Source organism: Harpia harpyja, chromosome 5, assembly GCF_026419915.1.
Source record: "Harpia harpyja isolate bHarHar1 chromosome 5, bHarHar1 primary haplotype, whole genome shotgun sequence".
Taxonomy (NCBI): domain Eukaryota; kingdom Metazoa; phylum Chordata; class Aves; order Accipitriformes; family Accipitridae; genus Harpia; species Harpia harpyja.
The window spans coordinates 41,996,303-42,009,656 of NC_068944.1; the positions used below are offsets into that span (position 1 = coordinate 41,996,303).

The window sequence follows — 13,354 nt, forward strand, 5'->3', positions numbered from 1 at the left end:
TTTTTTGCAAATTACAGGTATTTATTGATAGCTATCTTAGTGTGGCTTTTCTTAAATCTAGCAACAGTTTTTGTGCTTTCTTGGAAAAAAAGAGGAAAAAACACTAACAGTGAAGTTCCTTTTCCTGCTCTGTCATGTCACTGAGCCTATGCTCTCTGCAGGAGACACCTGCACTCCCATACTTCAGCACTCAGAGAGCTTTCTGTCAGGGAGCTGCTGGAGACCTTCAACTAGGAAACAGTAGCATGAAGCTCTTGGTAAGGAACTGTCTGTGTTCATATCTCCCCTACAGTGCCTTACCCATATCAAAGGATAACCTGTCAGTTAAGTGTTATAGGAGCTGTGGGATTACGAGATGTGTCTGTTTAGAAAGCTAATTCTGCATTTGGCCTTGGAAGCTTTCCCAGCCACAGTAGGATTGCTAGTGTGTCTCCCAAGCCAACTGGAAAGTCTAGATTGTAAGTCTGGGTGAGGATTAAGAGAGGGAAAAGAAGGTCTAGGCACATAGGAAGCAAAAATGAGAACAGATACCAGAAAGATCCATCATCCTTGGAGATACTCAAAAGCCATCTGGAAATAGTGCTGGGCAACCAGCTCTAGGTGACCCTGCTGTAGCACAGGGGCTAGACCGGTCCCTTCCAACCTCAACCATTCTGTGATTCTGTGGGAGAAAAATAAAAACTACAACCAAACCCCTGAGGTTTTAACACTGAGAACTTAGGATCTAGCCAATTGCACAATATGCAACCACAGACAGTTACGCTATCTTTAAAACCTCATTTAATAAGTTCTCTTTTCTATTTGTATTGCCCATAGTCTTGTTTCTTTTCTTCAGTCCTCATATTGGTTTACATAGAGCAGTGACAGTCTGCAGGTCCTGGTGTGGTCAGGTCCCAGCAGGTCTGGAAGTACTACTGCTTTGAAAAGTCAGGCTGTGTAGGGCCATAGAAACATATGTTCTCATTTTTGGATCATGGGAGGAAGCATCATTTTGCAAAGTGGGAGACTTTTATCTATTGGAGCAGTCTGGGTTCTGGTGAGATTTGTGAAATTTTACAAACATCCTCATCTGATGGGAATCATTAGAGCCACTATAGAGGACCTGCATCACTGGCAATTACCATTATGATTGTATGATCCTCATTAGGCTGATTAAACTAGGTTAGCACCATATTATTTAAGTGGCACCAGGCAAAGCAGCTGTACTTTGCTGGAGATGATATGCTAAAACTCTAAGCTGGTATGAATCTTAGAAGACTACCAACACACTAAAAATCCAAATAAAAAAAGGCCATTTTTTAGTGGCTACTATGGAAAATAAACACTCTGCCTCACTAAGACTGTGATGAGCAGTGAAACTGAGTATGTTCCAGCAAAACCATTAAAGAATTCTACAAGCTATTGCTTATGTTACAGGGTGCACTGCAAACTCTTTATAACACACTTACACCCAACCTCCTTCTAGGTAGAGGCATGAGTTTTAGGTCAGTAAGGAGGACTTTGAAGTCAAATGACAATCAATGGCTGTGGGAGCAGAACTCCCAATCTTTTGACTCCTGAAAAAATTCATCCTTTAACAGTTTCTGAATCAGGAGAGGCTTGTACTCTCGCATTTGCAGAACCCTACTTGATTGGGAGCAGGCAGCCTGATTCAGCAGATGTGCTGAATGTTCCCAATATTCTTCAAAGCCGTTTTGTGCTTTAAAAAAAATCTTTTAAAAAAATAAGATATGTGTTCTTTACTGTGTGGCCTTTTTTTTTTTTTTTAACAGGTGAATGCTGGTACAGCAGAATCAGTTATTGCAGAAGAACATAAGTGTCAAATCCTGAGAAGCTTGTTTTTGTTTGTTCTTCTCTGAGGGAGGAAAAAAAAAGCTGGTTATGACCCTGCTTCCAGAAAAGGTGGGGAACTAATTACTTGAAGTGGAGAAAGAATAAGTACTGCTTATTTGATGTAGCCATTAACTCACTACTCCCTGAAGCTAGCTGGAAATTTCTCATTTCCTCCACCAGGTTTTGGACAAGAGCCCTTGGCTGTTGGAGGGAACTCGACACAACCTGCAACCAGGGCACACCTACATAGCTGCTTGCATTATTGTATTGAGATGCTCGGTGTCGCTAATTGGGAATTTCATCGGTATCGTAAGAAAGGTAATATTTTAAGATTTAAAAGTAATTTAAACAAAATTTAAGGAAAAGCGCTGGCTGTAGTCCCTGCATCCCCATTCCCTTCTCTCCCAGAGACTCATTTCACTCACTCCCCGCGACCCTCCACCAGGTGAAGTTTGCGAGTGCCGGTCAGGCCCCTCACACCGGGCGGCCCCCAGCCTGGGGGCGCAGAGCAGGGTGGGGTCCCTGGTAAAACGCCGGCGCGCAGAGCAGCGTCCCCGGGGGGGGAGAAGCCCGTCCCCGGGAGGGCAGGGGAGCGGTGGCGGGAAGGAGGCAGAGCAGCCCCCACCTCCCGCCCGCCCGCTCTCCTCCCCGCTCTCCTCCCCCTTCGCTCGCTCCCGCCTTTTGTGCGCCGGAGCCCGGGCGTCAACGGGCGCCAACGGCCGCGGTGCTGACAGGAGCCCCCGGCCATTGGCTTCGGGAGCGGCGCTGTCGCGAGGGCGGCAGCTCGAGCCGCGGCTGTTCCCGTAACCAAGGCGCTGCCAGGCACAGGCGCGCGCGCACACACACACACACCGCACACACACAGAGCGCGGAGCGGCTCGGGCTCGGGGGCCGCCTTTGCAGCTCTTCTCTTCCCTGCACCATGCTCCGCTCCAGGCAGCGCCCGCCCGCTGCTCCCTGAGGGGAGACAGCCCGCCGCCGCCCCGCGCCCCGTTACAGCGGGCGACTGGCACCCGGCTAACCGCCCCCCCCCCCGCGGTTACCTGAGTTAGCTCCGTCCCGGGGACTTCGGGCTGCCGCCCCTTCGCAGCGCCTCACCCCGCTCCCGCTGTGGTAGCCCTTGGGCGGCGGGGGAGCGAGCCGCGAGCAGCCGGAGGGACTGCAGCCGCCGACGGGGGAGAGGAGCTCCAGCCCCCGCCTCCGGAGCTCTTCATGGCGTCTCACCAGCAGACCAGGATCCAAGCCTACCTGGAGAAGAATAAGATCGGTCCCCTCTTCGAGGTAAGGTGCGCTCTTGCCCGCCGGCCCCCCCGATGGCCGCGGCTCCCCGCGCAGCCCAGGTGAGCGCAGGGGCGAGGACGAGTTTGAGGCGCCGCTTCGGCGTCTGCCCGGCCGGGGAGGGGGAGGGCAGCGCCGGCACCCCCTGCCCTGCCGCCCCGCACCACGCGTGTGCCCTCGTGTCCCTCCTCCGCGCCCCTCCGAGTGTCTGTCGGAGCTCCGCGCAGCCCTCCCTGCCCCGCTATCCCGCCGATGTGCCCCGCTGGTTCGCCCCGCCGCGGGCGCGCCGCCCTCTGCTTCACACGCGCCCGGGCGGGTCGTGAAAAAGGTGCCCCTTCGCCCGCCCACCCACGGCCCCAGTCCCTGCAGGCGCCCACGCGGCGCTGCCCGCCTCGCCTCGCCGGCCCCGGAGCCCCGCCGTGGTGGGACGGCGGCCCGGCGCCGGCCGTCCGGCCGCGGGGAGCGGCGTACCGGCTCACCTCCCGTCCGCCGTGACGGGGAGGGGGCGCTCCCAAGCCCCCCTCCCCGCCTCCAGGGCGGCAGCGCTGAGCAGCGAGTCTCGGGGGGCGTGGGTGGGCGCCGCACGGCCCGCGGGCGAGACCCGAGACGCTGTCCTTCCGCGACCGGCTAGCGAGGAGGGAGAGGGTGGATGCCTGCCCGCCGGGAAACCCGCCCTCTGGACCGGTCACTCGGGAGGAAATCTGTCCTGCGAAAAGTCCATGTCGATGGTGTTTTCAGAAATTTTTATCTGCAGTCATACACTTGGGAACCGTATTTTTGTTATGGATTTTCCTTGGTCTTACAAAGATCCACTTGCTTGGATTTGTAGGTGCACAGATGTGAATATTTTACTATTTTGGTGCATAAGCTATGAATACTTAGAATTTAAAAGGGTACTGGAGCAATCGTGATTATCACCATTTTATCATCCTGTTTCTCATACAGTTTTACATCTAAATGCACATATATTATACTCTGGCAGTATTATCCCAAGACACAAGTCTCCCTTTTTCAGTATTTAACTTGTTCTCAATCAAGCTTACTATGCATGAAATCTTTTTTATTCTGGTACGGTGAATGCCTTGTCTTCAGTGTATGTCTTGGGTAGCATTTGCCAACCCTAATAAGAAAGGTTCAAATTTTGTAGAAAACTGTTTGCTAAGGGTCAGTTTTTGTATTTTGCATGGGCTGAGGCTGTTGTGAAGGGTTATATTGGCTCAGTGTCAGAGGTGTTAGATATTTTGCAAAAAAATAAACCTCCGTTTGATGGAACGGTAACTGGGTACTAGGGAACAGCAGGTGATTTTTCTAGTTCTAGAATTCATATAAACTGAAACATTTGTGTGGTCCAATTTCCAAATAAAAGACTGTTCAATCAACACAGTTGCTGGGGCTATATATGTAACTGACTCCTGTATATTTCAATGGGAATTAAGTGCCTTGGGGTTGTTGAGGAGTTAGGCCCCTGACAGCTGTCATTTTCTTCTAAAGTTTCTTAACCCATTGTCTTACACATTAAAATTCAAAGAAACTACTTGACATCACTGTTCTGAGTCACTGTGTTTTAACCTAGTTTCTCCGTAGTGTAACATGCTCATCTCTATTGTTTAAATAGGAGCATGCTTTAGTTATCAATAGTGGAGGAAAAAATGAAGAAGTTGTATTTGTTATAGCATTTCATATATCACTAAATATTTCACTAATCACCATAATGTAGGAATTTCATCGTGGTAGAAGGACTCTGTGGAAGGCTCTTTGCATAACCTTGCAGGCTGTCTACAGGTTGTTAGTGCACTCCTGTATACCGGGAAGAGATTTTTGTGTGAAACCCATTAGACCTAAATACTAGGGAGTGGATTTAAGATATAGGGCTGTAGCATTCGTGTAGCTGTTTAAAGTTATTTTAATCCATAACACTGGGAGGAAGGGGATCGTAATTCTTATCTCCTTCACTTCCTGATTAGCCGTTTAAAATCTACTTACATATTTAATTTTGGTGATGTATTTTTTGTTCTCAACAGTCTTTTTTAAGATCTATAACCTGTGCTTGATCTTGTAGTACTTGGTAAGGGGAAGACATGTATTTGAAGTTGACGGGAATTGATCAAAGACTATGCATAGGGTGAAGCTTACGCTCTATACTAGTATTCCTCTTATATATGCATTGTGGTATATCAAGAATACCATGTGTTCACAGTCAGATATATTCATTAAAGCATCAGTTTTTCATGTCTCCAAAAGTTCTGACACATTGAGAAGAGAGACCTGTGCTTCCTTGTTCATTGAGGAACAGCTCGCATTTTCTTACACCACTTCTGTTTTTGATGCTAATTAATCACCACTTGTCATGGATGACAGCCATCTTTTTTTGCAGTGAGTACTAATTTTCTCATGCCAAGTCAGAACAGAGTGGACTTGGATTCAGTTTTCTGCAGTGTTATTTGCTGAGCAGGTTATGACTAAAATTGCTCAATATATGCTTCAAGCCAACATTTTAGGAAGTGCATAAAATAATACTGGGTAATTGAGGGCAGTCACAGGAAAGAAGAAAGTGGAGAGAGGACATGCAGGCTTTCTGAGATGAAGGCAGGGATGGTGATGCATAAACAAGTCATATTGCATACTTGCATAGTGAATGATCAGTGATCAGGAGGACTTAACGCCATAGATCTTAGACACTTATGAAGGCACAGTTAGCTGATGACTGGAACAGTGGTTTCCTGATGATGAAGTACAATTCCCCTGCATTACAGTTGATCAGTAGATGCTGTTAGTTGCTAGCTGGTCATTCTGTTCCAGTTGCTTGCAGTTATCCTGGTAGTGTCTCTTTTCTCCATTCTGTCCTGTATTTGTGGCCTTCTGTTACTATGGTTAGGGCTTTTGGTACTTCATTAACTAGCAGTATCTACTTAAGAACCTCCGTCAGTTTTATTTCTTTGCTGAAGTTTTATATGGTTTGGCACTTGAATTATCTTTCTAATTTGTGTAAAAGAGAAGCGTTCAAAAGAAGTGCTGACATGTGATATGCAGGAAGACTGTAGGCCCTCCCTTGGTTAAAAAGTTGTTTCCATCTCTATAAAGAAAGGTAGGAGTAACCTTATGGTGAAAGAATTAATGAGCTTAGGCTGACTCAGCAGGCATCAGTCTTGTACTGACTACCAGTACCTGTTAACGGATAGTAGGAAGTCCTATCCACTCAGCTATGAATAGTAACACACAGATTCGCTTGATTCCAAACATTTTTACTAGTTAAATTGTTATTTATGGCTTAGAGGTGGGAAGGCAGGTGGGTGGGAGTTAGTGTGTACATCTAAGACTGTGTCAATTTTGAGATTTAAAACAGATTGCAAAACAACTTCGATACTTCAGCCTCATTTCCCCCTGCTGAATGTAGGTCCTCACATCATGGTTTTTCGAAACTGTTACTTCTCTGCCATTTCATTTTACAGGTGCCTAAGGTTTTTGCAGGTAAAATTCCTGTGAACCTATAGGTCAACCTCTAAATGCCCCAGGCCATGCAGGTGTTGTTAGTGCTGACAGTAAGGTCTTAAATTAACCCCTTAAATTCTGCCAGGTTTCATGAGCTGGCTTATCCTGTTCTGTGTAGGTTGTGTAGGTTTTGTGTGTTATGTTTTTACTTTTTTTTTCTTTCGCTTTTGAAAGCTTAGACATCTTTCTGTAAGAGATTATTGGCATCTGAGAATACTGTGGTTAGACACCTAGTTTAGATCGAGGAATGCCCTTTAGAAACGCCTCTCTTCTGGGATTTTTGTGGTAATATGTAGCGTAGCACTACCTGATTTATATATATTTTTTTTTTTTAGATTTTTTTTTTTTTACATTTAACTTGGAATGTAACAAGAATTCTAAATATGAATTATTTCTGTGATGAAGCTTCTCTGTTGTTTTTTTCCATCTTTCTAAAATGTGAACAGGAGGTGTGTGCCTAAAATTGGCTGGGACAGAGTATTCAGAATCAGCACCCACTCATTTCTGTCTGAGTGAAGTGTTGACCCACTTTGCATTTCAAGCATCCAATCCAACCAATTCTTTTCGTGTGCTAATAATCTCAATGAATAATCCTGCTGCCTGTGAGTATCCATACATCTAGACTTCTGTATGACTCTTCAGTTGTGTTCTCATTTGGGCAACCTGACAGTTAGTTTCTGTGAATTTGAAAGCTGCATCAGCACTCTTAAGAACAGATTGCAATAAATCTTCAAGAGCTCCAAGATAAATTTAGTGTTTTGGAGTTTTCTTATTTATAGAACTGCAGCTAAAAAGCATCAAGCAGGTACATTGTTGTTACACAAACCAGAATACTGTAATTTCTTTGAGTTATAAAAAGCTGAAATAACTCTTCTCAAAATAAACATACCAAACCCCTGGCTACCTAAGAATTTTTCTTGAAGTAATGTGGGTTTAGAACTATAATTTTCATTTTGAACAACACAAAGGCTGCGTTCATTTTACCACACTTACCTTGGTTTTTTTTAGCAGACAAAATTTCTGAAGCAAATATAATAGGAAACTAATTTTTTTTTAATTTATGGTGTTTTTTTTCCTAAATGAGACTGCATTATTGGTGTATATTATGCACTGGCTTCCATTATTTAATTTAAATAAAATAACTAGGCTTCTGACTTAAACCTTAACACATCCTAATGCACCTGTTTGGTGACTAACAGTATTTGTAGTGCACCTTGTGACTGAGTTAGCCAAAGTTCGGGAATGAATTCTGGAGTTTGGACCATCTTTTGAAGCAACGTTTGCCCTCATTTCTTAAATACACAAATGTAGACACAGTCAACTTGAGCATCTCATTTACCAGTTTAAGATTCCTCACAGGATCAAGTTATGTTTTAAGCTGCAATATCTGCAGTGTGAGTGATAGGGATGCTATCAAAGAATTGTTTTCTTTTGAGCTTGCTCAAATCTTCTTTTATTTTATTTTGGTATTATGCTTAACTGGTTAGATTCTGTTGCTAGCATGAAGGGGTCTGTATTCTGGATGATGTGAATTCGCTTTGAGAACCATTTAATTTCAGGCAGCTAGATGGAGCCTTTGGAAGACCAAGTTTTTCAGTACTTAGACATCACAAGCATCATTTTAGGTGCTAACTGATTACCCAGTGACATTGTTTCAGCCTGGCAGTCCCTCTTTCAGAGAAGCCAATATTAGCTGTTTCTTCAACGGATGTGTGGAAACCAGCAGTGATGTAGAAATGCCGCAGTGTTACACAGTGGGGGGTAGGGAATCATTTATAAATTCTAATTTTTTTTGTTGCCTGCTACAGTAGGACTTTGTGGTAGCCTTGATGTGCACTGAAGTAAAAGACCTACTTAAGGGGAATGAAAGTCAAATGGAAAAAAATGGTGCAGAGATGTCCTTTGCTTTTTGGAGAATTCACTGTGCGTTCTAATAGTTGCCTTGCTAAAGTTGTCTTTAAGGCAAAACAAGTGAAAAACCCTAATTAAAACTATGGATAGACCCTTTCCCAATAACAAACAGTTCCATGAGCAACGGCTTTATGCTTTTTGCTTGGATTTTGTGGTGACCAACAAGATGCAAAAGTTATCAGAAATTTCGCTGCGGATGAGGCATTCATAATTCTTCTCTCCTGTGGAATCTGGGCTTAAGAAAGGAGGTTGGTTCTGAATGAGGAGAATCACATGTTTTGGTCTTGCTACCTGACTAGTTAATCTCTCAACATTTGAAAGAACTTGCATTTTTGTGATGTCTACTCCTCTGGGAATTTGTCTGAAATTAGTCGAAGGTTTAAAAAAATACTGGAAAGAGACAGTGAAAGAGATCACTGATACAGGTATGCATTTATGGGGTCATAAACCTTGTTTCCACAGTGGCAAAAACATTACTTTCCTGAAAGGGAAATGTGAGCTTTCTTAATTGCTTTTAAAAAAAAATTCCTTCTGGGCACAAGACACAGAAAGAAATAAAAATCAAAGTTATATTCTTTGTCTAATAGTAATAATTACATTTGAGGAATTGTATCTAAAATATGGAATGATAAAATGAAAGAATCAGAATAACTTCTTTTTGTTACATTAACTTTTCATGTTTTTAAACTCTCAAAATAACAATTACTTTGTTTCTTGAGAGGGGGAGGAGAAGGTATTACTGGCTTGCCATAAAAAATAGCTGGGAAGATGAGACGTAGTTCTCAGTTGAGTTGCTCTCACTATCATGTACCAGCAGAGCCTGGCTGCTCAGTGCTAAGGTCTAGAGCTAGCAGATGTTCCTGTTTAAAATAAAATAGAATAAAATAAAATAAAATGAATCTAATGTCTTTGCTGTAGGACATGCAGTGGGACAATGATGATTTTGAATTTTTGTCTGGCAACCCTTGTAGTAATGAATCAGTCTGGATCAAAATAAGCCCATTACTACTGCTGTTTTTTCTCTTTGTGTTTTATCACATTATGAAGTCTCTTCCAAGTTTTGGATGACATTTAATGCATGGTGTTAATTAAGCCTGAAGTAAGCTCTTCAACTGTTTTGTTTCTTTTGATTAATCCAGTCTTTTGGTACAAAGGACAAATGTAAATGTCAAATATTAAATAAAAAACTTTAATGGCTTTAACTCAGTCTTTGATTTTTTTCTAATGTGTTCTTTGCTGTTACTGATCTATGCTTTTCCAAGTGGGCTAGATGCTATCCGTACCCCAGAGTCAGCACAGTCTCAGCCCTCTGGTTGTTTTGGAGCTTCTGAGAGGGAAGGGGGAAGCTAGTACCTCAACTGGCATTTCTGCCATGTGTGATGCGCTTCTTTACTATTCTGGAGCAAGTGGGTTTCTTACTCAGCTTCTTTATCTTGGCACTGACTGAAAAGACACCCCTAGAAAGACACCTGTTATTAGTGCTTGCTTCTTTTAAAAGTGTTACTTTGTAAATGGAAGTGATAAAAAATACAGTTAGAAACATAATATTTAGGAGCATTTTAACATCATGTTCTTTTACAGTTTGCCAGTAATTTTGAAGATCTAATCAATATTCTTTCCCTTTTTTCAATGTCTTTTCTTCCCACTTCGTACTTTCAATTTTCTGTCTTGTTTATGTAAATGAATAGGTGGGGACCGATAATTTCTCATTTTCATTTGTCTAGTGCTTGTGTTTTTTTTTTTTTAATTGAGATTTTTAATTTTTTTTGTCTTGTGGTATTTTATTTTTTGGGGAAAGCATCTGTGCTTTTGTATGAATGAGAGGTAATGGAGATACTTTGTTACCTCTGGACTTTGAGAGGTGGCTTCAGGCATTTTTATGTTCACCAACTTTTGGAACAAAGACTACCCAAACCCCTTAATGTCTGTAATATCCAGATAAAAATGAGGTGTTATTGACTGTCTTCTGTATTATCCCACTTGCACAGATGCACACTTTCTTATTCTCCTAGCTGTGAAGTATGAGAGAGGGATATCTTGTGTGTTAAGAGAAGATGCTTCTCCACCTGAAACCATGAGAAACAGTTAAAATCCAGCTGAAAGCAAAATAATTTTCAAATAGAATTGTTAGGAAACTGTTGGCCTCCTGACTAAGGCAGTGTGCTGTTGCAGACATTACTGAAGTTGGTGAAAACCAGCACTCATTTGATAGGAGGAACAAGGATTCATGACTTTAATTCTAGGATGTAGGAAAAGAGCTTGATCACTTGAAGTGCACGCCTATGCCTTTGCCAAGACAACCCAGCATCCGTATCTGCTCTCAGTATAGAGAGTAATATCCTTTTAAAAAGCTTGTAACAGAAACATTTGTGATGGCCTTAACTTTTATGTGAGGTACCATATGCCATGCTGTGTTAATGTCTCCTTTGGCTACTCAGTTTCACTGAATACCTATTTTTAGTTCCATCCAAAAGTGTTCAGGCAGAGTTGTTAAGTGGAAGTTATGATGCCCCTCTGGTTTGCTCTTCTGTTGGTTTGGGCAGTTTTCTTTCCCTATTCACATAAAATTCAAGTATTATCTTTGCATTAAATGTAAGAGTTTCCAGTGAAACACCTCAGTTTTGAACCTAACTTTACATAGCACTGTGAAGAAATGTCCATACAAAATGAAGAATGCATGTGAACCTGCTTACCCATGATAAGTAGAAGGCTATTTTACATTAGCCACCTCTTAAAAAATTTCTTTCCATACAGAGAGTGGAAATTGTTACCTTCTTGTGTATTTACATGAAGCATTCTTTCTCTCTACTCATTTTGCCAGCTCCCTGCAATGTTCAGTGAGTAAAATCACTCTATTCATGCACCAGATTTCTCTATAGTGGCTGGAACAATATGCTTATCAAGCTCTTTTGTTGGCTTCTGGAGGAGCTGTTTTCTGGGGCAGGAATCGTGAGAGTTTGGGTCTTTCAGCTGTGTTGGAGCCTTTTTAATCCAATCATTCCTCCTTTCATTGCTTGTTTTACTCCAGACACTGGTGGTTTAGTACTCAGAACTGCAGGTTTTGCGGCTGATCTTATAGCTAGTTGCTGCAGATCCTGTTCATCTTAATTGCTGGCTGCCCATTTCTGCTGTCCTTGTTCCAGAACTCGCGGTAGTCTCATACTACAGTAACCCAGTTTGGGAAGGTGAAATAGAAGAAAAGTAAGTCTGCAAAGAAGTGAAAAGTGTTCAGTTGGTTTAGCTTGGTGGGTCACCATGTGGTCTGATGAGGAGCATGGCATTGACTCAGGAGAGAAAATGTAGGTGGCCAGAGGGTGAGGAGGAGAGGACTACAGCTGCCTTTTTCTGCAGTAGCAAGCTGCTAGATGAGCATAAGTGATCTCCAAATCACTCCATGAGTTTGAACTAACTGCTCAGCCCTGTACACCAGGAGCTTGTGTGCTTAAGTTAGCTTCATATGGATCTTGCCTTTTAAAGGTGCGGTTCCCCATAGGTCAGGAAAATGTCATGGAGTCCGGCCCAGTCCCTTCTGTGAAGGAGCAGAAGAGGGAGGATGAATTGAATAATTAGGGAGGATGGCCTAAAGAATTAGGAGGAAATGGATCATATGAATACACTGAGCGTGAAAGTGAGAATGGATAGGAAATGGAAGGGGATGGGATGACAAAGATTAATGCTACATTGCCAATGCATTCTTTTTCTTTTCTTTTCTTTTTTTTTTTTTTTTCTTGTAATCTCAGTCCCTACAGTCAAATGGTTACCTGGGATCTGCACTTTCTTTTTTTAAAGAAAGGTTCTAGTGCTTGTGGTTGCTGAGAGTATGACTGAAGGGTGAGAAACACAGGGCAAATACAAGAAAATATAACTTCTTATCATCTAAAGAAATGTGCATGTTTTGCAGTGTCTGACTTACACTTCTAGTACTTCATCTTGGCAATACTGCTTGTGTATAGATTTGCCAGGGAGTTAAAGGTGTCCTTAGCACTACTGTTAGCACTGGCTGCTGTGCCACAAACTCCTTCATCAAGATTGCATTACACTCCAATTTGATAGGCATTGTGTCTCTGCTGCCATTTGTATGAGTGGAGAGGTAAACTGATGATTCGGAAGGATTCCTCTGGTCAGGTATCTATCTCAAGGAAAGGAATTCTGAATGATAAGTTCTGTGTTTCTTTTGGCGCACTAATGCAGAAAGGCTGCTCTGTGTTGTTGATAGCAGAATTTGTCCTAGAAGCCTAAATAAGTGGAAGCTGTCTCCTCTGGAGACTTGGGAGATGGTTCATAGAACTGAAAAGGAAGGCTAGTTTCATCTGTAGATGACCTTAGGAGAGAACCTGTGGAAGCAATTATGGATAGGGCAGTTAGGAAGAAAAAAATTTTATGAGGCAAATTCTGGGATAGTTTTGTAGAGATGAAATCGGGGGGCATGGATGTGAGTAAGGCTATAGTTTCATTTGAATGAGAAGAAAAGAGAGAGGCAGGTTAAGATTACTGTATTTCTGTGACTGGGTTTGCTGGGATTTCTCAAACTGAAATGTGTGTGTGTGTGCATGTGCATGCCCTATGCAATGCACGTAGGCGCTCTGAAGCATTCGGACATGCCGAGAATCCCACATGCGCTGGACAAAGATTCCACATAGATGTGGTAGGTGCTGTATGTTCCTGTTCAGACATATTGTATTAACTGCACATGTCCAGGCCCATTTGGCATGGCATGCTCAATGCACCCAATGTGATGTGGGTATTTATCTTCCTAACCATTCTGAAGAATCTTGTCCTTCCTGCCTAATCAGGACAAAGCAGAGATGTCCAGGGAAACACAAGCTGAGGAGAAAACCAAGGT

At 43.0% G+C, this 13,354-nt stretch overlaps 1 protein-coding gene across 3 annotated transcripts in view; it reads left to right on the forward strand.

Moving 5' to 3' along the window:
- The first annotated feature begins 2,545 nt into the window (after window positions 1-2,545).
- The window catches only part of C5H8orf34 (chromosome 5 C8orf34 homolog), a 175,900-nt gene continuing 165,091 nt past the window's right edge, over window positions 2,546-13,354 (forward strand). For all 3 annotated transcript variants that reach the window (XM_052788306.1, XM_052788307.1, XM_052788308.1), the window contains exon 1: window positions 2,546-3,114. In XM_052788306.1, coding sequence (XP_052644266.1) covers window positions 3,046-3,114 — 69 coding nt within the window. In that variant the 5' untranslated portion in view covers window positions 2,546-3,045. The remainder of the gene's footprint in view (window positions 3,115-13,354) is intronic.